General features: G+C 40.4%; 1 protein-coding gene across 1 annotated transcript in view; it reads right to left on the bottom strand.

Moving 5' to 3' along the window:
• Positions 1 to 26257, bottom strand: part of LOC132395162 (contactin-associated protein-like 2) — a 1263978-nt gene that overhangs the window by 170040 nt on the left and 1067681 nt on the right. Inside the window, exon 17 of the mRNA XM_059971460.1 lies at positions 8990 to 9208. Within this exon, the coding sequence (XP_059827443.1) occupies positions 8990 to 9208 (219 nt within the window). The remainder of the gene's footprint in view (positions 1 to 8989; positions 9209 to 26257) is intronic.

Raw genomic sequence — 26257 nt, 5'->3', positions numbered from 1 at the left:
TCCTCCAGCGCTTTATGTGTTGCTCCAGATTCCAGCATCTGTAGTCTCCTCTGGCCTCAATTTTTCATATGCTTTCTTTATTGAGAAGATGGTATCAGAAAGTTACTCCCAAGACATCGGGAATGCCCACTTGAATTGTGATGCTGATTGTTAAATAAGACCATAAACCATAAGATAAGGAGCAGAATTAAGATGTTTGGCCCATCAACCTTGCTCTGCCATTTCATCATGGCTGATAGTTTTACTCTCAGCCCAATTTCCTGCTTTCACTCCATATCCCTTCATGCCTTAAATATACATAAAGACTTGGCCATCAGAACTGCCTGTGGCAAAGAATTCCACAGATTCACTACTCTCTAGCTGATGAAATTCCTCTTATTCTCTGTTCTAAAAGGACATCCCTTCATTCTGAGGCTATGTCTCAGGTCTTAGTCATTCCGACCAGAGGAAATATCCTCTCCACATCCACTCTATCAAGGTCTTTCACCATTCGATAGGTTTCAGTTAGGTCACCCCAGATACTTCTAAATTCCAGTGAATACAGGCCCAGAGCCATCAAATGCTCTTCATGTGACAAGCCATTTAATCTTGGAATCATTTTCAAGAACTTCCTTTGAACCCTCTCCAGTTTCAGCATATCCTTTTTTTAGGTAAGTGGCCCAAAACTGCACATATTACTCAAAGTGAGGCTTCACCTGTGCTTTATAAAGTCCCTACATTATATCCTTGCTTTTATATTCTAGTCCTCTTGAAGTGAATGTTAACATTTCATTTGCCTTCCTCATCGCAGACCCAACCTTCAAATTAACCTTTAGGGAATCCTGCACAAGGACTCCCAAAGGGGGTGGTGGTGGAGCTTAGGAGGACGATGGTACCTAACGGCGACTCCTTTGCATGTATCTTTGGAAAGAGCCCTATTTCTATCTTTAATATCTCTATTTTTCCCTTTCAGGGATCTTTTGAAGACCCTGACCTGGAGTTACACACTGACTTCAGTTCTTTGCGGGAGTGGGACCTACTCTTGGGGTCCTGTGACTGGCTGTTGTTCGATATATCAAGGACGTGGCTGAGAAGATTCACTCACCTTTGGAGTTTTGGGATTTTGTGGCGCTCGAGGCGGGCAGACTCAAGGGAGATGGAAGGTCTCTGGCTGTGTGCCCAGAGACCCGAGTTCTATGAACACAGAGCTTAGAAAAGCGATACAATGGACTTTTAACATTGTAAATCAATGAGTTGATTGTTATGTCTCCCCTCTCACTGTGAAACAGAGACATCGCTTTTCTCCTCATCAGGGAGTGAGAGAGCCTGTGGTATGTCGAATTACTGGGTGAACGAGTAGTCTTTGGGGTATTGCAAGATTTGCTGCATGCTTGAGTGCTCAGTGGGGGGTGCTGATGCTTTTTTGCTGGTGGAGGAGGGGAATCATTGCTTTGCTGCTGCATATGCGTGGGAGGGGGAGCTGGGGGGCTAACATTTAACTGTCATTCATTCTTTGGGGCACTCCTCTGTTTTCATGGATGGTTGTGAAGAAAAAGAATTTCAGAATATATATTGTATACATTTCTCTGATATTAAATGTACCTTTGAAACATTAGATTTTTGCATTTTCATTCTATTTAGAAAATAGTCAATCCTTTCATTTCTTCTACCATAGTGCATTACCATACACTTCCTGACACTGTATTCCATCTGCCACGGGGAGGAACTCAGTAGGCCAGGCAGCACCTATGGAAAAAAAGTACAGTTGACATTTCAGGCTGAAACATTGACTGTACTTTTTACTGCAGGTGCTGCCTGGCCTGCTAAGTTCCTTCAGCAATTTGTGTGTGTTGCTTGGATTTCCAGCATTTGCAGATTTTCTCCTGTTTCCACCTGCTACTTCTTTGCCCATTCTCCTAATCTGTCTAAGTTCTTCTGGAGCCTCACTATTTCCTTAAAACTACCTGCCCCTCCACCAATCTTCATATCATCTGCAAACTTTGCAACAAAGCCATCAATTCCATTATCCAGATCATTGACATATAGTGTAAAAATAATTGATCCCAAGTCAGACCCCTGTGGAACACCACTGGTCACTGGCAGCTAACCAGAAAAGGCTCCCCTTAATCTTGCTGTTGCCTCCTGTCAATCAGCCATTGCTTTATCCATGCTAGAATCTTTCCTGTAATACCATGGGCTTGTGGCTTGTTAAGAAGCCTCATGTGTAGCACCTTGTCAAAGGCCTTCTGAAAATCCAAGTACCCCACATGAACCATTTCTCCTTTGTCTATCCTGCTTGTCATTTCTTCAAAGAATTCAAGCAGATTTGTCATATAAGCTTTTCCCTTGAGGAAACCCTGCTGACTACATCCTATTTCATCATGTGCCTCCAAGTACCCCAAAGCCACATCTTTAGCAATCGACTCCACCATCTTCCCACCAACTGAGGTCACACTAGCTAGCCTATAATTTCTTTTGGCTCTCTCCCTTCTTGAAGAGTGCAGTGACAGTTATAACTTTCCAATCTTTCGGAAACATTCCAGAGTCAAGTGATTCTTGAAAGTTCAGCCACCACATTTAAAACCTTGGTGTGTACACCATCTGGTCCAGGTGACTTATTTACCTTCAGACCTTTCAGTTTTCCCGAGAACCATCTCCCTCTTCATGGTAACTTCATAACTTCATGACTCCTGTCACCTGGAACTTCCACCATTCTGCTAGTGTCTTCCACAGTGAAGACTGATACAAAATACTTATTCAGTTTGTCCCCCATTACTACCTCTCCAACATTGTTTTCAGCGGTCCAATATCCACTCTTGCCTCTCTTTTACAGTTTATGTATCTGAAGAAACTTTTGGTATCCTCGCCAGTATAATTGGTTAGCTTACTTTTGTATTTCATCTTTACCTTCTTAATGACATTGTAGTAACCTTCTATTGGTATTTAAATGCTTCTCAATCCCTTAGCTTTTGCTCTATTATATGCTCTCTCTTTGGCTTTTATGTTGTCTTTGACTTCCCTTGTTAGACATGGTGGTGTTATCTTGCCTTTGGAATACTTCTTCTTATTTTGGATATACTTATCCTGTGCCTTCTGAATTACTTCCAGAAATTCCAACCGTTATAGGGAATTTCATAAATTCCCTCCCAGTGTTCTGTTCCAATCAATTCATGCCGACTCCTTTCTCGTGCCTTCGTAATTTCTTTTATTCCACTGTAAGACTGATACATCTGACTTTAGCTCCTCTTTTCAAAAGTTTTGGGTGAATTTGATCATATTTTGATCACTTTCCCCAAAAGATTCTTTTACTTTAAGCTCTTTAATCAATTCTGGTTCATTGCACAACACCCAACCTAGAATAGCTGACCCTACGTGCTCAACCATGAGCTTCTCTAAAAAGCCATCTCGTAGGCACTGTAGAAAATTCCCCATCATGGAATCCTGCACCAAACAGATTTTCCCAATCTATCTGCATATTGAAATCCCCCATGACTATTGTAACATTGCTCTTTTGGTATGCATTTTCAACGTCCTGTTGTAACTTGTAGACCTTATCCTTACTACTGTTTCTAACTCTCGTTAGGGTCTTTTTACCCTTAAGGTTCCTTAGCTCTATCCACAATGATTCAACATGTTCTGACTCTCCATCATCTCTTTCTAATAATTTAATTTCATATTTTACCTACAGAGCCATGCAGCCCACTCTGCCTTCTTGCTTGTCTTTTCAATACAATGTGTATCCTTGGATATTAAGCCCCCAGCCATGATCCTCTTTCAGCCTTGATTCAATGATGCCCACAAAATCATATTTGCCAATTTGTAACTGTGCTACATGTATATCATCCTTGTTCCCTATACTGCATGCATTCAAATGTAACTCCTTTAGTCTTGTACCCAGCTTTCTTGATTTTGTCCGCCTGTTACATTGCAACTCATCTTATTGACTGCAATTTTGCCCTATCAGCACCCTCTCCTTGCTAGGTGTCACACTTTGCCTCTATTTGTAAATTAACTACCTCATCATCTGCAGCATCACTCCATTTCCCATTTCCTGCCAAATTAGTTTAAACCCACTTGAACAACTCTAGCTAATTTGCCCTCAAGGATATTGGATCCCCTTGGGTTCAGGTTTACCCATCCCTTTAGTACAGGTCATACCTTCCCCAGAATCCACACATCTGAACTCCTGCCCTCTGCACCCCAGCAACACTCAGCAACACTGTGATGATCTGGACCCACAAAATAGAAACATAGAAAACCTACAGCACAATACAGGCCCTTCAGCCCACAATGCTGTGCTGAGCATGTACACATTTTAGAAATTACCTAGGGTTACCCATAGTCTTCTACTTTTCTAAGCTCCATGTACCTATCTAGGAATCTCTTAAAAAACCCTACTGTATCCGTCTCCACCAACATCACCGGCAGCCCATTCCACACATTCACCACTCTCTGTGTAAAAAAACCTACCCCTGGCATCTCCTCTGTACCTACTTCCCTTAAATCTGTGCCCTCTTGTGTTAGCCATTTCAGCCCTGGGAAAAAGCCTCTGACTATCCACATGATCAATGCCTCTCATCATCTTGTAACTCTATCAGGTCACCTCTCTTCCTTTGTTACTCTAAGGAGAAAAGGCCAAGTTCACTCAACCTATTCTCATAAGGCATGCTCCCCAAACCAGGCAACATCATTCCAAATCTCCTCTGTACCCTTTCTATAGTTTCCACATCCTTTCTGTAGTGAGGTGACCAGAACTGAGCACAGTACTCCAAGTGGGGTCAGACCAGGGTGCTACAAAGTTGTAATATTACCTCTCAGACTCGATCAGAAACATCCTGGATCCTGGCACCTGGGAGGCAAACTACCATCCGAGCTTCTTTCCTGTCTGAGGAAATTGCCTGTCTGAGCCCCTAACTATAGAGTCCCCTATCACTACTGCCTTCCTCTTCCTTTCCCTACCCTTCTGAGCCACAGGGCCAGACTCTGTGCCAGAGGCTTCCCCCAGGTCGGTCCCTCCCCCCCAACAGTACTCAAACAGGAGTACTTATTGTTAAGAGGGAGAGCAATGGGGGTACTCTCTAGTATCTGACTCTTGCCCTTCCCTACTTGACTATTACCCACTTATCTGTCTCCTGAGCCCCCGGTGTGACTACTTGCCTATTGCTCCTCTCTATCACCTCCTCACTCTCTCTGACCAGACCAAGGTCATTGAGCTACGTCTCCAGTTCCCTAACGCGGTCCCGAAGGAGCTGCAGCTTGATGCACCTGGTGCAAATGTGGCCGTCCGGGAGCCTGGGAGTCTCCCAGACATCCCACATCTGACACGTGGTACAGAACACCAGCCTCACAGACATACTCCCTATTCCTCACAAGTAGCTTACCTCGCCTCGATACATTTTCACCGAAACCCCGTTGAACTAAAGCCCTCCTGCTCTGTCTCCCTTTCCCTCTCTGTCGCCCACTCTATAAAGCTGTCTTCTTTTGTATTCTTCCCGCTGGTCTAATTCGCTGACATCCACATGCTTGCGCAGTGGTGCTTCGATCAAAATGAGGTGCTCGATGCCACATAATGAACAATGAAAGATTTAGCTTTGTTTTTGAATAAAGATTGCACTGAGATTTTCTTTACTGAAAGTAAGTGATGCATTAGTGTTGTTCTAACAAAATAGAGACATAGAAACATAGAAAACCTACAGCACAATACAGGCCTTTCAGCCCACAATGCTGTGCTGAACATGTACTTACTTTAGAAATTACCTAGGGTTACCCATAGCCCTCTTTTTTTCTAAGCTCCATGTACCTGTCCAAGAGTCTCTTAAAAGACCCTATTATATCTGCATCCACCTCCATTACCAGCAGCCCATTCCACACACTCACCACCCTCTACGTAAAAAATGTACCCCTGACATCTCCTCTCTACCTACTTCCAAGCAGGTGAACATAAAAAAGAAATACAGTAACCTTTTCTAATCTGGAGTTTCAGAGATTAATCTTTGTCGTTACAGTAGGATATTACTGAGAGAGTGCTCTGGGTGGAATGGTGAAGATTATTAGATCAGGGTAATTCTACATCCACCTTCTTAATCAGGGTGCATTGCAGGATCCCATTGTTGTCTTTTGTGAAGAATGAGGAAGCTCTTCTTATAGCCTGGTCATTCAGTGAATTCCAGGGTGATGGTGTGAACCCCTATTTCAGTCCATTGCCGTTTCACCAGCAGAGGCATTAAAGAGAAAAAATGCATATGACTGTGACACACCTTCACTGAGGTGACTGGTGAACCTGTCGATCCAAATTCAATTTTGGCAATATTTCCACTAAGAGCATTTGGAAATACAGGACAATGGAGCATTGGCTACTTGCTCCATTTTATTGTTAATTCTCATTTGAACAATTAAACCTCAGAACCTTGGATAGAAGATAAATCCTGCCATTTAAAACTAATAAATGAGTAACTGGTTTAGTGATGCTTAGGAAAGCATAGCCTACAGTTTTGATACTTCCTTTGTGTAACTGACTTTCCAACTGCAACTGCAGAAGCCTGAGTTTTAATTAGAAGTAATCTAATATTCTAAATATTTCTAAATTGTTGCTTTAAATCATAAGATTATTTTTATGCTTGTTGTAGCTCTTTAACAGAATGCTTTAATTTCTATTGTTAAAATATATTCCCATTTGCAATTTCTGATCATACATGCAGTTGCCTTTTGAACTTCATTGCCAAGACCACAGTAGAATTATGACAATGTTTTTATTTTCCTGACTCCTGAATTAATGTATCATCCTTTCTGTTAAGTCTTCGATGTGTATGTGTCTAGCAAATCTGTATCAATTAATGGTAATTACTGTCCTCAATCAATGTTTAGTCAGGACTTCTATCCATTTTTTTTACCCTAACCTTGTCTCGGTCAATTAATGATGGATGTTGCAAATGATGGAATATGGATGGTGATCAACCATTAAAATAGCTTCAGTATTGGGAAGCACCACCTACCACTTCAGTTATATTGTCTAACCATTAAATCATTTAGATAGAGGAATATGTAACACAATGACTGCAAACTTAACTATTAATTTTCCAGCTCTCAAAGTCACAAGAGAATACATAATCAACAAGAGAAATAATATGATTAATTAAAACCTGTTCCTGGAGATTGAGCTTTTTATATCTGCAGACAACCTCCAAGTAGAATTTGAAGGACAAGCCTCATTTGTGGCCTTTCTGCCATATTGTGTGAATGTTATAATAGCACTAACTAAAAACAGTCATGGATCTTTAGGCTTCCAACAGTCTGCTATTTAGGATAACATTATTACTGGATAGATTAATTAACCAAGGTAAATTAAACTTCCTACTGGCATTTCAATTTAAAATACAGTTTGGGACTGAATTAAACTAATGGATATAAAAAAATCTTGTGTGTTCTATAAAAGGTGTGCAGCTGTATTAAATTTCAACCCTGGCAGTGAAAGCAAAAACCTATCCCAAAGATTTCGCAAGCACTGTTGATGAATAAATAAATGTTTCTCAGTTATACCACAATAAGCTTGTTTCGTCTATTTCTACAATTAAAATTTCCCAACTTTATTTTCCGGGTTAGGTATTTTAGTCAAGTAGTCGTGGATAAAACACACAAGAAACACAAGAAGTACCTGACGGATACTTTCAGTCCTAATTGAAACGCTACAGAACCTGGACCTCTGTACCTCCCTCTGCAATTGAATCCTCAACTTCCTAACCAGAAGACCACAGTCTGTGCGGATTGGTATTAACATCTCCACCTCGTTGATGATTAGCACTGGCGCACTTCAGGGATGTGTGCTTAGCCCATTGCTGTACTGTTTCTATATGCATGAGGCATAGTTCAAATGCCATTAATTTACTGTTGATTTGTTGACAGAATCTCAGATGGAGTCAAGAGAGCATATCACAACATCAACCTTGCACTCAATGTTAGTAAGACTTCAGAAAGGGTAAGACGAGGGAACAAGAAACATTCCTCGTAGAGGGATCATAAATGGAAAGAGTGAGCAATTTCAAGTTCCTGGGTATCAATATTTCTGAGGATCTCACCTGTTCCCAACATATTGATGTAGCTATGAAGAAGGCAAGACAGCAGCCATATTAGGAGTTTGAGGAGATTTAGTTTATCATCCAATACACCAGAAAATTTCTACAGATGTACTGTGGACAGTATTCTGACTGGCTGCATCACTGTCTGGTATGTGGTGGTGGGGGTGGGGGTGCTACTGCACAGGATCAAGCTTAGGAAGTTGTAAAATTAGTCAGCTCTGTCATGGGTAGTAGCCTCTGTAGTATACATCTTCAAGGGGCGGTGCCTCAGAAAGGAGGTGTCCATTATTAAGGACCATCACTCAGGACATGCCCTCTTCTCATTGTTACCATCAGGAAGAAGGTACAGAAACCTGAAGGCAAACACTTCGCAATTCAGGAACAGCTTCTTCCCCTCTGCCATTCGATTTCTAAATGGACATTGAAGCCATGAAGCTCACTTCTTAAAATATTATTTTTGTTTTTGCATGACTTTTTAAAATTTGACTATTTTAAATTTAATTATTTCATTTATGTATATATACTTACTATAATTCTTTTTTTCTATATTTATCACGTATTGCATTGTACTGCTGGTGCTAAGCTAACAAATTTCACAACATATGTCTGTGACATTAAACCTGGTTCTGATTAGGATGTTTGTCCACTGAAGTCTCATCAACCACTCAATTAGATCATGGTTGATAATTTCACCCCAACTCTTTTACCCATTATACCTTTGCTGTTAAGTAATTTATTCCTGAGAAGATTTAGATACTTTACGTGGCTCATTATTTTTATGCATTAGCTTATGGACCAAGTTTTAATATAGCTGCCCACCTGTTTGTTTTCAGATTCATGCAGTATTTTATTGCAACAAAGCATCTGAATAGATGAAACCATGACCCTAAGGGTTTTGATTTTTTTCAGATATTGGCAAAAAATGGTTAATTCCTTACCCACATAGAGCTGGCTGTAGAGTTCCAGCCTTGTGTGACCCTGCGTTGGTGCCTTCCTGAAGTCCCTGCGGAGAAGATCTACTTGAAGGCTTGCTTCTTTTACATTGCGCTCAGCAACGACTCGATGCCACTGGTCATCATTCAAAGGATTTGGGGATCTCACTGTTAGTTCAACTGGGCCATTTCCCACATCAAATGAAAACGCAACATCAGATGGTGCTGAAAATAAAAATCACCATTATGTAGTTCGGTTTTATAATAACGTAAAGGTCAAACTGGAAAGATGGAAGGAAAAATTGGTACTGATAGTGAGATAAAATATAAACATAATTGAGAATAATTAAGATGCAACACCTATAATTTGCTAGGTGTCTGGATAGGCCAGTTAAGTAAACTATCTGCGAGAACAGTGAATAAGGTTTTCAAGACTCAGGCTGCTATCGTGTGTTAAATAATAATCTAGTGAAATGATTTACACAAAGGAAAGCAAGTTGCAGGCTGCAGGCCTCTGTTGCAGTGAGGTGTAAAGGGACAGAGGAGGGGAGGGGGGAGGGGGAGAGGGAGAGGGAGAGGGAGAGGGAGAGGGAGAGGGAGAGGGAGAGGGAGAGAGAGAGAGAGAGAGAGAGAGAGAGAGAGAGAGAGAGAGAGAGTAGTGATTTGGAGTAACATTTGGGATGGGCACAGTGGGAGATGTTGAATGTCTGGGTTATTCCTTGCTTTGCCATGTTTTACAAAAGGAGACCACAGAAAGAATATTGCAGAACATATCAAATCTATACTTCTCCTCAATTTGATATCTAAAATGGAATCATAATATGTAGAAGCCACAGGAGCAGTCAGCAGAGGGCGAGTCCACCATGAGTTATAATCCCCGGGGAAATGGACAGGTGGAGAGGGAGAATGCCACAGTGTGGAAGGCCACACTTTTAGCCCTTAAGTCAAAAGGGTTGCCGGTCTCTCGATGGCAGGAGGTCCTCCCTGAGGCATTCCACTCTATCCGCTCCCTGTTATGTACATCCACCAACGCCACCCCTCACGGGTGCCTATTCTCTTTTCCCAGGAAGTCTGTCACTGGGACCACCCTACCAGTTTGGCTGATGTCCCCAGGGCCAGTGCTGCTCTGGAAACATGTGAGGAGTAATAAATACTCCCAGTTGGTCGAGAGGGTTCACCTTCTACATACGAACCCCCAGTATGCCTACGTGATCTTACCTGATGGACAGGAGGACACGGTCTCCATCCGCGACCTGGCGCCCGCAGGAGCAGCAGACCTCTACCCTGAAAACTCCCTGGTAACTATGAACCCTGTACCCGAGGTGACACCGCGCACACCGAGCCCTACACAGACTCCTCACGACACTCATATACCGGGCGTTTCGTATGCATATATACCAGGCGCCTCGCACATGCGTGAGGGATCACTGACGCCTAGTGGGCTGACACCTCCAGTTAGGCCGGAACCAGCACAACCACCGTCTCCTGTGCAATCACAGCCGGTGCTACGTAGATCGCAGCGACAGATTTAACCACCTGATAGACTTAACCTGTAAGAAACTTCGCCACATGGGGACTCTTTTTAAAACAAGGGGGGGGGGGGGTGAATGTGGTGAACTACATATACCTGTCTGGACACGCCCCCCACCCCGCTGACTGCTCCTGTGGCTCCTCCCACAGACCCCTGTATAAAGGCGATTGAGGCCTGAGCCCGGCCTCTCAGTCTCCAGGATGTAGTATGGTGGTCAACCACTGCTTGTTCCTTCTTCCAGTCAATAAAAGCCGATATCTCGCCTTTACGTCTCAGAGTGAGTTATTGATGGTGCATCAGTAGAAAACATTAATATTCCATTTTATAGCTTAATTTTAAGGGCATAGCTTTTTCTACTTAACACTTTTACCAGTTTTAAAATCTGCAATTTCTGAAATTGGATAAAAAAATTGTATATTCAAAAATTCAAATGCCATGTTATTCCCTTTGTTCAGCTGAGCAAATACATCAATATAAAAATTCAGTATTTTTACTTGTCGCAAGCACGCAGGAAGACAATGAGAATGGCTGAAAGGGCGTCTGTAATAGTCTACTTCCCATGAGGAAAGTGATAATTACATTACCAATCACTGAAAGATGATATACATTCCTGTGGTAATTTGCTAATTGCCCATATGTCAAATCAGACAAAATGTGAAAAATGGATAGATTTTTTTTATCTGACTTCTGATGAACCACCAACTAACTGCTTTATAAATCTGGAAGATGATCAACAACATATTCCTGAAATTCAAGACAAGAATTTGTCCTTATAACGTGTAAGTAATTTTTGGACCGTATACCTTGGTTATATTTTGTTACGATAATGATAGCAAAAGAAAATTCCCAGATTCATTCCTTACTTGTTGCAATGTCTATCAATCATAATTTCTATTTATATAGTAAACCCACATATGCAAGCTTTATGTTATTGTTTTAATATACAAAACATTTATTAATTCAAAATGTTAGTGTTTTAAACAAGTCATTGAACACTTCTTTGAGTACCTCTGCTCCATCCGCCAAAAGCAGAACTGCCCAGTGGCCAAACATTTTAATTCCCATTCCCATTTCTGATCTAACATGTCGGTCCATGTCCTGCTCTTGTGCCAAGATGAGGCCACGCTCAGAGTGCAGGAGCAACACCTTATATTCTGTCTGGGTAGTCTCTGACCTGATGGCATGAATATCAATTTCTCTTTCTGGGAAAAAAAAATTCCCTACCCCTTCCCCTCTTCCCCTTTTACTTCTTTTCACTGTTTATCATTTCCCCTTGGGTCCCCCCTCCTTCCCTTTCTGCAATGGTCCACTCTCTTCTCCTATCAGATTCCTTCTTTTCCAGCTCTTGACTTTTCCCACCCACCTGCTTGCACCTATCACATTCCAGCTAGCCTCCATCTCCTCCCCCAAACATACTTTTTAAAAAATTCAAGAATCTTTCCTGTTTTTCCTCAGTCCTGAAGAAGAGTCGCGGCACAAAATGTCGACTGGTTACTTATTTTCATAGAAGCTGCCTGACCTGCTGATTTCCTCCAGCATTTTTGTGTGTTTCTTTGGATTTCCAGACTTTGTGCAGACGTTTTTGTGTTCATAGTCAGTTCAAGTCTTGTCTCATTTAACAAATATCTCACCCAGCATCTTCAAACTTTTTGATTATTCTGTCTGTCTTCTTGACACAATAAGATCAAAGGGCAACATATGTATTTTACACACAACAAATATACATGAAATCTTAACTTATCATTGCCACTTTCAGCTGTGTTTTGAGGTAATGTGTTATCCTTTTAGTTCCTACATCAAAATTAATGTGCCTATTCACAAGTGTGAATCTAGTTCTACTTTGCTCTCCAAAAATGCATATTTTGAGAAGATTCTGCATAGAATGGATTTGTTGGTAGGTATTTGTAATGTGTGGATCTATTTCTTTTAGAGATATGACCAGACCACCCCCCCCCCATTATTGTGAATGAATGTTTATTTGGAATATGGGTTTATGAAAGGGAAATTTAATGTTTTGTACATATACAGTTTTATGTTGCATTAACCTAAAGAGGGAGGAAGTGTAATGTATGGATCTATGGAGCAATGACCCCCCCACCCCCCCCAGCACTATGTATTGATCTGTTGTCTGGGCATGCGCTGTTGTCTACGCATACACATTCTTCTCTCTCTCTCTCTCAGTCGCTGCAATATGAATACATTAGTTAAAGCCATCAACCCTGTGTGTGCTTTTATCTACATACTACTAAAACTCTCATGCACTGTCCGTTTGTCTGTTTGTGACCTCCAATTAGCGCAAACTGTGCAGAACAGTGGCACTGTTTTTGGCAAAATCGACTTAAAATGTGCTAACTTACATAACTTACAGGTCACCCCATTGTCTAGTTTAATATATATGTAACTGTGCACAGATACAACAAATTGGCGATGAGTATGAAGCTGATTATCAGAAAATATCATGAACTGTACCAACAGATACGGCACAATTACGGGATGAAACAGCACGAGTTAATCAGCATGGGAAGGCTGTCATGGATGCAAACAAATGCTTGAGGTACAGCAGAGTAACAGTGAAAGCCACGCTGAATTTAAAGTGAAAATAATGTGGTGATGGCTTCAGTCTGGAAAGCTGATGTATTAGTTAGTGTTAATGAAGGCTGGGAGTTGTATATCAAGAGGATGGAACTGTATTGTAACGCGAACAACATGGAGGAGCAAAAGAAAGTCTCTGCACTTCTTAGCTTAATGAGTTTAAAGATGCAACTTACTAACACTTGCAAAGCTAGCATACAACATGCTCGACAAAATTGTTACAATTTTAAAAAATCACTTGAGCACTAAACTACTGATATTAGCTCAGAGACTTAAATTTTTCAAAGTGAACCAGTCAAAAATGAAAGTCTTTCTGAATACATTGCAGAACTGTGTAAGCTTTCCCAGTACCGTGACTTTAGAGATGGATTTCTGATACATTAAGAGACAGGTTTTTATGTGAAATGCATAGTCAAAGCATTCAAATGAGGCTACTGGCAGAAAGAGACCTAACCCTGGACTGGCATTGACTGTTGCAATATCATTAGAGACTGCAGCAGAACTACAGAATGTGAAATGACAAAATGTCGCTGAATGGTGCAAACAATCCAAAAATGTTATCGATGTGTCAAATTCTCCCATGATACAAATGCCTGTTGGTTCAAAGAAGTCTGCAGAAAGTGTCACAGACAAGGCCACATAGAGAGAATGTGCAAGGGAGACAACAATCTCAATTGACTGAAAAGTCTCAAACACAAAACTAAGCAAATGCATGAAGTTACCAAATGTGAAACAAATCAGACAGCATAGAGTCTGACAAAGGTGAACTATAATGCCTAGAGCTTCATGCTATTACCGAAACAGATCGTAATATAATATGGATCACAATAGATGTGTCTGGTGTAAAACTGAAAGTGGAGCTGGATACAGGGTCAGCTTTATCCATAATTCCAGAGGCTGACTACAACAGACTGTTTTCTAAGATACCTTTTTTAACTGAGTGGAACTAGTACAAATATGGTAATCTTACAATCAGGCCTTAATAAAGACTCATACAAGATTATCTCATATGGTTATACAATTGCTTAGCGATACCTTCACTTTGTGATTTGTGGAAAGAGAGCCACTATTTGTTTTTATTCAATTGACAATTATTTAAATGATACTTAAATATAAGTAATACCAAGTCTTTTTTTCTCACCCCATTCCTCCAAGTGATAACAGGGATAGAGTTTCTCTAGTTGTCACCTACCACCCAACGAGCCTCTGCATCCAACATATTCATCACGATCTCTGCCATAGAACTATAGAGTCGTAGAACACATCAGAACAGAAACAGGCCCTTTGATCCATATAGCCCACGCTGAACCATTAACCTACCTAGTTCCATCGACCTGAACCTAGACCATAGCACTCCCAACTCTTCCTTTCCAAGTATCTATCCAAAGTTCTCTTAAATGTTGAAAACAAGCTCACATGCACCACTTGCACTGGCAGTCTCACAACCCCCTGAGTGAAGAGGTTTCCCCTCATGTTCCCCTTAAACATTTCAGCTTTCACCCTTAACCATGTCCTCTAGTTGTGGTCCCACCCAACCTCAGAGAAAAAGCCTGCTTACATTTACCCTATCTATATCCTTCATAATTTTGTACACTTCTGTCAAATCTCTTCTCAATGTTCTACATTCTAAGTAATAAGGTCCTAACCTATTCAATCTTCCCATATAAATCAGATCATCCAGACCTGGCAACATCCTTATAAATTTTCTCTGTACTCTTTCAATTTTATTTACATATTTCCTGTGGGTAGGTGACCAAAATGGGACGCAAGACTCCAAATTAGGCCTCGGTAACATCTTTTACAGTTTCAACATAACATCCCAACTCCTGTACTCAATACATTGATTTATGTGCCGAATGCTTTCTTTATGAACCTATCTACCTGTGAGACCAGAGCTCTACTCCCTAAGTTATGGAGCCTTCTAAATATCATCTCCAATGTGATCCCACCACCAGGCACGCATTCTCATTTTCTTCCCCTCCACTTTCCACAGGTATTGCATTACCTGTACTCTCTTCCCATTGATCCCCTCCTGGTACTTATCACTGCAACTGTGCTAAGTGTTACATTTGACCCTACACCTCCTTCCACACCACCATATATGGCTCTAAACAGTTCTTCCAGGTGAAGCAGTCCTTCACATACGAATCCATCAGTGATATTTATTGCATCTGGTGCTCCTTGTGTGACCTCCTGTACAATGATGAGACCAGTAGCAAATTTGGTACTGCTTTATCAAACACTTTTGCTCTGCCTGCCATAACAACCAAGATCTCTGTGCAGTCAGCCATTTTAATATAACATCCCATTTCCATGCTGACATGTCTGCTCACAGCCCCCTGCCAAGCTGAGGCCAGAAGCAGATTAGAAGAACAGAATTTTATACTCTGCCTTAGTAGTAGTCTCCAAGCTGATGGCCTAAAAATCCAACTTCAGGTAACCACAACCTTCTGTCCCCCCTTTTATTTTCCCTTTCTTAACAGCTCCCATCCATCTTCCCTTTTCCCTCTCCCACCCTCTCGATCTGTCCATCATTCACACATTCCTCCCACCGATACCCCTCCTCACCTCCCTCCCTTTATTCCTTGGTCCACTAACCTCTCCTATCCTATTCCATCTTCTTCAGCCCTTTGTCACTTCCTCCTATCAGCTCTTACATCATTCCCACTGCCCCTTCCCCACTTGCTTATTTTCCTCCTTTCACTTGGATTCACATCGCATTCACCATCTTTAATTCTACCCCTACGCTAACATTTGGTAATGGCTTCTGCCCTCTTTCTGTCCAGTCGTAAGGAAGGCATTGACCTGAAACATTGATTGTCCATTTGCCTCTATAAATACTGCCTGACCTGTTGCATTTCTCCAGCATTTTGTGTGTTGCTCCACAGCTCCAGCATCTGCAGTCTTTTTGTAACAAATATTTTCAAATGTTTGCTCTGTCCTGTTTGAATTAATACTGTTAGTTCTGGCAAGTTGAACCACTAAGATACTGCCAAAACTGGACTAATTTTGGATAACTTCATGCCAGAGGTTTCATTGCTTGTAAGAAAAGCAAACTGGCTTAACAGCAAAACAAAATGTGTAATAGAAATTTCATGTACATGGTACCACCATGAATTAATGGCACTTTTTGTTCCCATATTGCTAATTATACCACTCTTAAAAATCCAAATGAATGCTCATGGTACAACCTGCAAACTAAAGCTCTGAGGCAGTCTGACCTTTTACCAACATAAATTTAGCAAAAGCTCCAAGGGAACAGAAGACACGATACTGCTCAGTAGGCAACTAAATATGTTTAGATCCTGACAATAGCAAATTATATGACATTTGAGAATGTCTCGCCACTTTGCATATTTTAAAGTAGGATGTAATTTCCCTAAAAGCTTGTGGTTGGAGAAATGCTTTCACTGATAGAATAAAATCCTATCACTGAAATTCATAATGGAACAGGATGACAGGTCTTACAACACAAATCCTATTACTTCACAAATGACTAATTTTACTTGAGGAATAAGTATTTGTTAAACATTACTAATATTAGATTCCAATAATTCACGATCTGTTGAAATATCTAGTACTTTATTCATCAGACTGTTTAAACATGTTAAATATAAATGACAAGTAAATTGAAAGCCATTTATAGGATTATTGAACAGAAGAAAATTTAATATTTCAGCTTACCACAATATTGAGTGACTTTACTTACAAATATTAAGATAGAATTACTGAGGATTATAAAAGTGAGAAGTTCATAGTTTGTTGACCCAATCAACTGCAGAACAGAAATATGAAATGTACCACTTATACCACATTACAAACTGATCCACGGGCAGATGACTATTAGTCATGATTTTCACAAATTTAAATTTTTGAAATTAAATGCATCTGAGATTATCTATAATTATTAAACACAGTGATGTTTATGAGCACACAGGTTTGTTATACTGTTATTTGAGTACCACTCCTGACATATCTCAGAGCTAAACTCCTGGAAGTAGAGAGACTTGTGCTTTACTCAAGTCATTATTTTATGATAGATCAATCCATGTTGTTTGTGATATATTTCCTTAATCTGGCTCTTCACTTACGTTTTGTTCAGACATTTAAAAAAAAGACTTATTTTGAGCTGTATGTGATTGAAGTTGATTATTGGGTACACTATTTTACTTCTGAAGACAATCTTCTTGTCCAAAGATCGCATAAACTACGTACAGTAGATCCACTTCACCTCTGGTTCTGAAAACCCTTTACATATGTTTCCATAAATTAACTTTAGTCAAGTAACATGGAAGCAGGCCCATCAGCCTGCTGAATGTACGCTGACCATCAGGAATCTATTGCCCATTTGCACTAATCTCTTTTAAAAACAAATTCTCCTGATTCACCTACAACACCCATGAGATTTTACCCACTCACCTACAAAGGTGGGGAAATTTAGAGTGGTCAATTAACATTGCAATGAGAGGCAGGAGAGATTGGGCCACTTTCTCAATCTATTTACTTATTTATATTTATTGAGCTACATTAAAAGAAGCAGACCCTTCTGGCCCTTTGAGCCACATAGCCCACCAACCCCCCATTTAAAGCTAGCCTAATCATGGGACAATTTATAATGGCCAATTATCCTATCAACTGGTAGGATTTGGTGAATGGGGTAAATATGAGCTATCCAAGTTTGCTGTTGGCAGGAAAATAGGTCAGAAGTAATGCTGCAATAAGGACATGTGGACTCAGCATAGACCGTAGATAGCTGAGACAATGGGTAACATTTAGGAACTGGAATTTCATGTGGGGAAGAATAAGATCATGAACCTTGGTAGGAGGAATCAAAAGGCAGAATGTCATCTAAATGGAGTGAGACTGCAAATGAGTGTACAGGGGAATCTAGATGCTGAGCATAAAGCATAAGAAGTTAGCATGCTAGATAATTCAGGACTTGTAGAAGATGAGAGATGATCTTATTAACCCATGTGAAACCTTAGAGGAGCATGAAAGGCAAGATATTGAGATGTTTCCATGAGTGGAAGATTCACACATGAGGGGACAGAGTTTAAAAAATGAGAAAGCAGGCATTTAAGACTGTGGTGCATAGGAATTTCTTCCTCAAAAGCGTGGAAAGTCCATAGTATTCCCTACCCTAGAGGGTTGTGGAAGCTAGGTAATTCGGAGGACTCTGAAACCTCAAGGATTTGAGTGCTATGTGGAACTGCCACAGAAAATGAATGAGACCTGGGGCAGATCAGCAATGGGAGGGGATGATTGAGGGGAAGTGATAAACTCTTGCTCCTGTCTTCTTGTGCTAAGGTGTAATCTAGACATGTGGCCAGTTTACAATTCCTTCTCCTTGTTTCTCGTCTGACAGGCTGTCACCATCACTGGCCCTTTACAGATTTCTTACCAGGAGTAGCTTTTCCTTCAGGTCTGCTGACTTCCTAGCTATGCCTGCACTTTTGCTGTACACAATCTCATTCTCTAATACTTTGCTGAGTTCCCAGGCCTTTGACTTATTTTAATTACCACTTGCTGTTGCTTCCTTATCACAAAAGTTCATTAAAAATGTCTTTACTTTCTTTTCACCTTCACGTGACCCAGAGGCAAAATACTTCGCATTTCTTTTTACAAAGGAAAAGGGCTTTGCTGATGTACTTTAGGTGAAAAGGTGTGAAAGTATTGAATGCAATAAACAGAATAAGAGAGGCAGAATCATTCTAAGGCTACGTCCACACTACACCAGATAAATCTGTAACCAAAGCTTTTTCTCTTCGTTTTTACCCTCTGTCCACACGAAAATGGCATTTCCGTCCCCCGAAACTGAAGCTTTTCAGAAACGCTTTCCAGAGTATGTATTTTTGAAAACGTCGGATTGGCCGGAGCAGTGTGGACGGGGTAACTGAGAAATTGAAAACGCTGTCAGACGGCAGCTTGCCATTTCATTGTTTTCTTGAATGCAACCTAACAATTTCAGAACAGACGACAACGAGACTGAAGCCAGAAGAGTTAGAAATGTACTTACCAAATACTTTGACCCATAACTTACTGAATAAATAAGTATACTCATTTTGCCCCATTTTCTGTCCTTGCTCGTATGAAGGTGGTTTACCTATTTATGCAAGTACTTCTCTGACAATAGATGTGTAACAGCCAAATGTAACATTGTATGGAAATACAAGATAACACTGATGCAGACATGTTTTACACATTTAACAAGGGGCTTTATTAATGCAACAGAGTTCGTCAGTTTTTCAATGTTCGTCATCAACCGGGCCAATCTGTCTGTGAACTCCCTGTCAGTTGCCTCCATACGCTCCAGTATTTGTTTTTTTTAAAGTTTTCTTGTGCGAGAGCCAACCGCTGTCTGTCGTTTTAAGTTTTTCTAGTCTGTAACTACATAAACGTGCACTTTCACAGTGAGATTCGACATCAAACATGTCGCTTGTTTTCGGTAGATGTGCTCTGCGCATGCCCAGTAGGAGGAGATTCACCGAAATCTCTGTTTCAATGTGGATAGAGATATTTTAAAAAACGCATTGTGTGGATGCCGATCGTTTTTACGCGAAACCGGTGTTTTCAAAATTATTCGGTCTAGTGTGGATGTAGCCTTAGAAAAGGTTTGCAACTTTGCCTTGGTGACATATTATTGGTGTCAACTCAGATGGAAAGAAAATTTAGAATGGTACAAATTAATGTAAAATATTCAGCACAAATTTGTTAAGGGAAACTCTAACCTGACTGAATTGGTTATGGAGTGAAAATAAGGGCAGTGTGTTCAATGCAGTCAGTATGGACTTCATCAATGTTTTTGAAGAAGTCCTACAGGGTAGGCCAGCCAAAAAAGTAAAGGCCCATGAGAGGTTGGCAAATTAGTTTCAAAAGCAACTCAATGGCAGGAGACAAGTGGTGATAGGTGTCAGGAAGATTGTAATTGCTCTGCAGCTGGTTCGGGTGAGATTTATGTGGTAAACCCAAGAATTCAAGATTTTAGCAATGACGAGAGATTGGATAAGACGGAAATATTTGATTTGGAACAGAATAAGCTGAGGGAAAACTGAATTAATGTTTATAAAATTGTGATTATCATAACTACATCGAATGAGGATCCAGAACCAGGAAGTATGAAAAACTAAGGGGTGTATAATACTGTAAACCCATATACATGGGAGCAGAATTAGGCTATTGAGCCCATCAAATCCGATCCACCTTTCAATCATAGCTGATTTTCTTTTAGCCTTATTTTCTTGCCATCTCCGTGTAACCCTTAACTTTACCAATAAGAATTTATCAATCTCAGCCTAAATTACACCTAATGACTAGCCTCAACAGCCCTCTGTGGCAATGAATTGAATTCACTTCCATCTGGCTGAAGTCGTTCCTTCTCATCTCAGTTTTAAAGAGATATCCCCTTATTCTGAGGCTGCATCCTCATATCCTAAACTCTCCTACTAATTGAAACATTTTCTCCCTGTCCACTCTATCTAAGCTTTTCAGTATCTGGCAAGTTTCAATGAGATCCCCCAAATCATTCTGCAATCTATCAAGTCAGGCCCAGAGATATCAAGTGCTCCTTATTTGTTAAGCGTTTCATTCTAAGATCAACCTTGCAAATCTCCTTTGCATTCTCCAGGGCCAACACATCCTTCCCTCAATATGGGCCCAGTATTCCAAATGAGTTCTGATCAATGTTTTAAAGCTTCAGCAGTGCATCTTTGCTTTTATGTTCTAATCTTTTGGAAATGAATGGTAACAATGCATTTGACATCTTTACTATTAACTCAACCTGCAATCTGAACTGGGAGCTCCCAGTTCCTTTGCATCCTCATTTCAGAATTTTCTTCCCATCTAGAAAATAGTCTATGCCTTTATTCTTCTTATCAAAGTGCATTACCTATAATGTTTTTTACCCGCCACTTCCTTGCCCATTCTCTCAAGTTGACCAACTCTTCTGATGACTCCTTGTCTCTGTAACACTGCCTTGTTCCTCCCCCTACCCTGGTATGATCTGCAGCAATATAATGAAAATAAATGATTAAAGGAGGGGAATTGAATAAAAGATAAGTCTCTAGTAGGGGGGTGCATTAAGAAATATTTGGTTGACTGCTTGAAAAGCAGAGAAGTGAGTAGATCTTTGTTGACTGCACAGAAAGAATGAACTGAATGGTCCCCTGCTGTGTTGTAATTTTGTTTTGATACTGTTTCACTGCTCAGTATCTCCAGTGTTCCAGCTTGGCAGAAATATCCTCAATATATGTATTTCCTCATAAAACACCAAATTCATAGCTTTGGCACAATTTCCTCCATCAAGTGGATTAAACATATTGATTTTTTGTGCACAGTCCCCTGCCATTTGCCACCAATTCCTCATCTCCATTTAATTCTGACATCTATGTCTTTGGCCTTCTGAACTGTTCAAATCATCTTCAGATTTGAAGAACAATACTTTCTATTCAGCAGGATGCAACTCTCTTGCCTCAGTATTGAACTTAACTATACCTCCAGCAAATACAGTTGCATTTTCTTTCTGAGCACATATCTATATTTACCTAAGCAAAGCCATGAATAGAATATGATGACTAAAATGGATTAGAAATAAGCTTTATTAATAACACGGTCTCCCACTTTGGCATAATTAACCAGAATTTCTTTCTGGGGCTTATGACAAGATTTAAGAAAACCTGACTCACTGACTAACTGGCAAATCTGATTTTTTTCTGATCTCTAATAAATGCCAGAGTATTAAATATTTAAAGGATAAATCCAGCTGGCTTAACATATAATCAACTGTAAGATGTTTTCAACCTCAAGATATACTAAGTAACTTCATGATACTCAGAGATAAAGTAATAAAGTATAAAACGCTCAAATTTTGCAAAACGCAATGAAATGCTAATCTACAGAAAGTCTATATCTTCCAAGAGTGGGCTAATGTGGTGAGAAGGGAAATGAAATAATAGCAACACTCATAAAACATTTGAAGAACTCAACATGTGGAGGAAAATGGACAGTCGACGCTTCCCTCCATAGATGACGCTTCCAGTCTTTTGTGTGTGTTGATTCAGATTTCCAGCATTACAGTATTTCTAGTGTCTCCAAAGTGGAAGTTTAAAGTTCAAAGTAAATTTTATTATCAAAGTACCTTAACGTCACCACATACAACCCTGAGATTCACTTTCCTGTGGGCATACTCAGCAAATCTATAGAGAAGGAACTATAACAGGATCAATGAAAGATCAGCTAGAGTGCAGAAGACAACAACGTGCGCAAATGCAAATGAATAGCAATAAATAACGAGAATATGAAGTTACAAGATAAAGAGTTCTAAAAGTGAGATAATTGGTTGTGGAAACCCCTCAAAGAATGGGCAAGGGATTGCAGTTATCCCCTTTTGTTCAAGAGTCTGATGGTTGTGGGGTAATAGGTGTTCTTGAACCTGGTGGTGCGAGTCCTGAAGATCTTGATGGCAGCAGTGAGAAAAGAGTCTGACCTGGGTGATGAGATCTCTGAGCTGGAATACTTACAATAAAAAAGTGAAAAGCTATTGCCCAGTTGGTTATGAATTATTAATGAAATGAAACAAGCATGTCTGGTCAATTCTTTCGGTTTTTACTTCCCATTTTTAGACCAACCTAAGGCCAAGCTAACAATGTGGTTTAGAAAATTCTCTTGAGATGAACTTCCTTTCAGGCATTAATGTTAAATAACCTAAAGCAAATTGTCAACCTATTTTTCTTTTCTAGGTCTTCTTTTTCATTGAAGACTATGGGAAAATAAATCTGTGGAAAATGAAATCATAAAATGAAAACTGAGTGGAAAGTGTAAGTAACTGATAACTATTTATAACACCTTTGGTGTTAACAACCATGAAAAAAATAATTTGTTATGTTTTCACTTCAAGGATTAATGAGATTCCATTATATATCCAGGGCTTCATAATGCCACATTTACTTGCCTCTTACAGTCAAGTAGTCAAAGAATCAAACAACAGGCAAACAGGCCATTCAGCCCAACTCATCTATGCTAATCAGTGGTCCCCTTCCATTTTAATCCCATGACCCAGCATTTGGTCCACAGCCTTCTATGCTTAAATAATTCAAGTATTCATCTAACCTCATCTTAAATCCTATCAGCGACCTAGCTTCAACCAATTTCCTGGACGGTGAATTCCAGGTATTGATCGTTCTCTGGGTGAAGAAGACACTTCTTCACATTTCTTCTCCTTTACCTAAACCTGCATCCTCTAATTTTATCTACCTATGAGGAAAACTTTCCTTGTCTGATCTGTCTGTACCCCTCATAATATTATATACTTCAGTCATGTCACCTATTAACCTCCTCTGTCCAAGGAGAACAAAACTGGTTTCTGCAGACTCTCCTCCTAACTGAACTGCTACATATCAGGCAACATCCTCGTAAATACTTTCAGTGTCCTGTCCAGCACTATCACATCCTTCCTAAAATATGGTAACCAAATGAGCATGAGGTTTGGCCAATATTTTATAAAGCTGGAACTAATCAATGAAGGCCAATATCCCATATGGCTTCCTAATCAAGTTATCTATCAGTGTTGCCAGCTTCAAGGATCTCTATAATTCAACTCCAAGGACCCTCTGTTCCTCAATACCTCCTGTAAAGCCCTCTGCGAGGTTCTCTGTTGGTTGGGGTGAACAATGGATGTTGAATCCCAGCTGTAGGATACGAAAGCCAGTTTACAAGGCAGGCAGTACAATATGGAAAGCCAGGTGTTACCTATGTAGCAGCCTCCATCTCTCCATGCAATGATGAATACAAAGAAACAGCAAAGACCAATACAGTTTGGCACCAGTGAAGTCGCAGAAGTTGCCAGTCAGCGTTGAACTCCTTGGGGACTCCAGCTCTGTTTTATCTCCTTTGGGGTTTACTTCCAGAGCCTTCCTCAGGAGTGGGAATAGCCTCAAGGAAGCAGTGGTTTGAGGTAAGAGTTTTACTTCTCCTAGGTGAGCTGCTAACCATGGCTGACTATCCCATCTGCTTGAAGCGACCGGTTTTAAGGTATGAATAACTTGCCTTTTGTCCTTTTTCCTGTCAGTAGAAACATTTCCGTCAGACTTAGTAGCTAAGCCACACCTGATAACCAGGAGCTGGACTTGGTTGTTAGAAGCTATCTGAGACACAAGCCTTTGAGAGCATTCAGCCGGTAGTGGGAGCTTATCCCCATTACCACCCATGATAATAACAACCTTAAGGAACCAATATTCCCTGGGACACCACATTTCATGGTGTATGTCCTAACCTTGTTTGTACTCCCAAAGTGCATCACCTTAGATTTGTTTGAATTAAACTCCATTTTACAGCCCATTTCAGTAACATTTCAAAATCCCTCTGCAACCTAAAACAACACATTGCTCTATCAACAACTTCCTCAATATTTGTGTCATCCATGCCTCCCCCTTCACCACACTCCATCCCTTTTTCCCTCTCTCACCTTATTTCCTACCCTGCCCATCGCCCCCCCTCCTCCTGGTGCTCCTCTCCCCTTTTCTTTCTTCTATGACCTTCTGTCTTCTATCAGATTCTCCCTTCTTCAGCCCCGTGTCTCTTTCACCAATCAACTTCCCAGCTTTTTTAATTCATCCCTCCCCCTCCCAGTTTCACCTAGCACCTTGTGTTTCTCTCTCCCTTCCCCCCACATTTTAAATTTGCTCCTCATCTTTTTTTTTCTCCAGTCCTGCTGAAGGGTCCTGGCCCAAAGCGTTGACTTGTCGATAAATGTTGCTTAGCCTGCTGAGTTCCGCCAGCATTTTGTGTGTGTTGAATGAACTTACTGATCATGCCTCCTGCATTCACTTCCAAATAATTTATGTATATTACAACCAGAAAGGAATCTAACACCGATCCTTGTGGGATTAATCACAGACATCTAACCACAAAAACAACCTTGTTTCTCACCTTCTGCCTCTTATTACCAAGCCATTTTTGGATTCAGTTTGCTAATTTGCCCTGATTCCCATTCTTTTGAACCAATCTTGTCAAAGGCTTTGCTAAAGTTCATGCAAATCACATTTTCGGTCCTGTCCTCATCAATATACTTTGTTACATCTTCAAAGAACTCAGTTATTTTGGTTTCACTCTTGACATGGTAGCTCAGTGTCCCTTATTAATCCCTGCCTTTCCAAGCGATCATTAATTCCCTGTCAGAAATTTGTTCAGCATTTTCCATATCACTGATAATAGACTTGAACAATAATGAACTATATTTTACCTTTCTACCTTCATCATTAGGAATATGTACAAGATGTTGAAGTTGCTTAAGTCTGTCCTACCATTCAATAAGATCATGTCTGATTGGCTCTAGGGAGTTCTTGATTGTGAATTTCACAATGTGTTGGTCTAATGGCTGCTCGGCAAGAACTAGAAACCTGTCAGTGAGCTAAAGAGCGTGGGTGCAGAAGCACAGAATATATATATACACACACACACACACACACAGTGTTATAAAACATGCTGGAGGTCTGATGCTAACAAGCAGGGCCCAAATTATTCAAATCTGTCAGTACATATAAACATTCAGTGGGTTTCTATAACTGAAATAACAGAAAACGCACGAAATACTCAGCAAGTCAGACTGCATCCGTGGAGAGAGAACTATCAGCTCATGTATAAGTGGAAGCTGTCTTTCTGATAATGAATTGCCAAATACACATTTCTGTGAGCAACAGATTTTTTTTTCAGAGAAGGTAAAATATTCTAGGAAGCAGGACATATCCCCAATTTAAAAAAGTGTACAAAGCCATTTCAGATGCGGCAGTAATTCAATGGGTGGGGCAATATCTAAACAGGGAAATAGACACTCAATGTTTCAGAATGAGACCCTTCGTCTGGACTGAAAGTAAAAGTGGGGATAGCCAGTATAAAAACGTTGGGGGAACTGGTGGAGAAAGAGCTCTCATGCATCTGACAGATGTAAATAGGATAGATGAGTCATAGAGTTATAGAAAATTACAGCACATCTAATCCACTGTGAACCATTTAGGGAGAAGGAAGAATGAAAATGAGGTCAGAAGCTGCAAGGTGAGAGGTGTAAGTTATAAAGGGCAGAAGATAATGGAATCTGATAGGAGAGGAAGGTGGAGAATGGAACAAAGGGAAGGAGCTGGGAGAACTAGTGGGAGATATGT

This window comes from Hypanus sabinus, chromosome 6 (genome assembly GCF_030144855.1).
Source record: "Hypanus sabinus isolate sHypSab1 chromosome 6, sHypSab1.hap1, whole genome shotgun sequence".
Lineage (NCBI taxonomy): Eukaryota > Metazoa > Chordata > Chondrichthyes > Myliobatiformes > Dasyatidae > Hypanus > Hypanus sabinus.
Note: the sequence above shows the minus strand (reverse complement) of the source record. Positions and strands in the feature narration are given on the sequence as shown.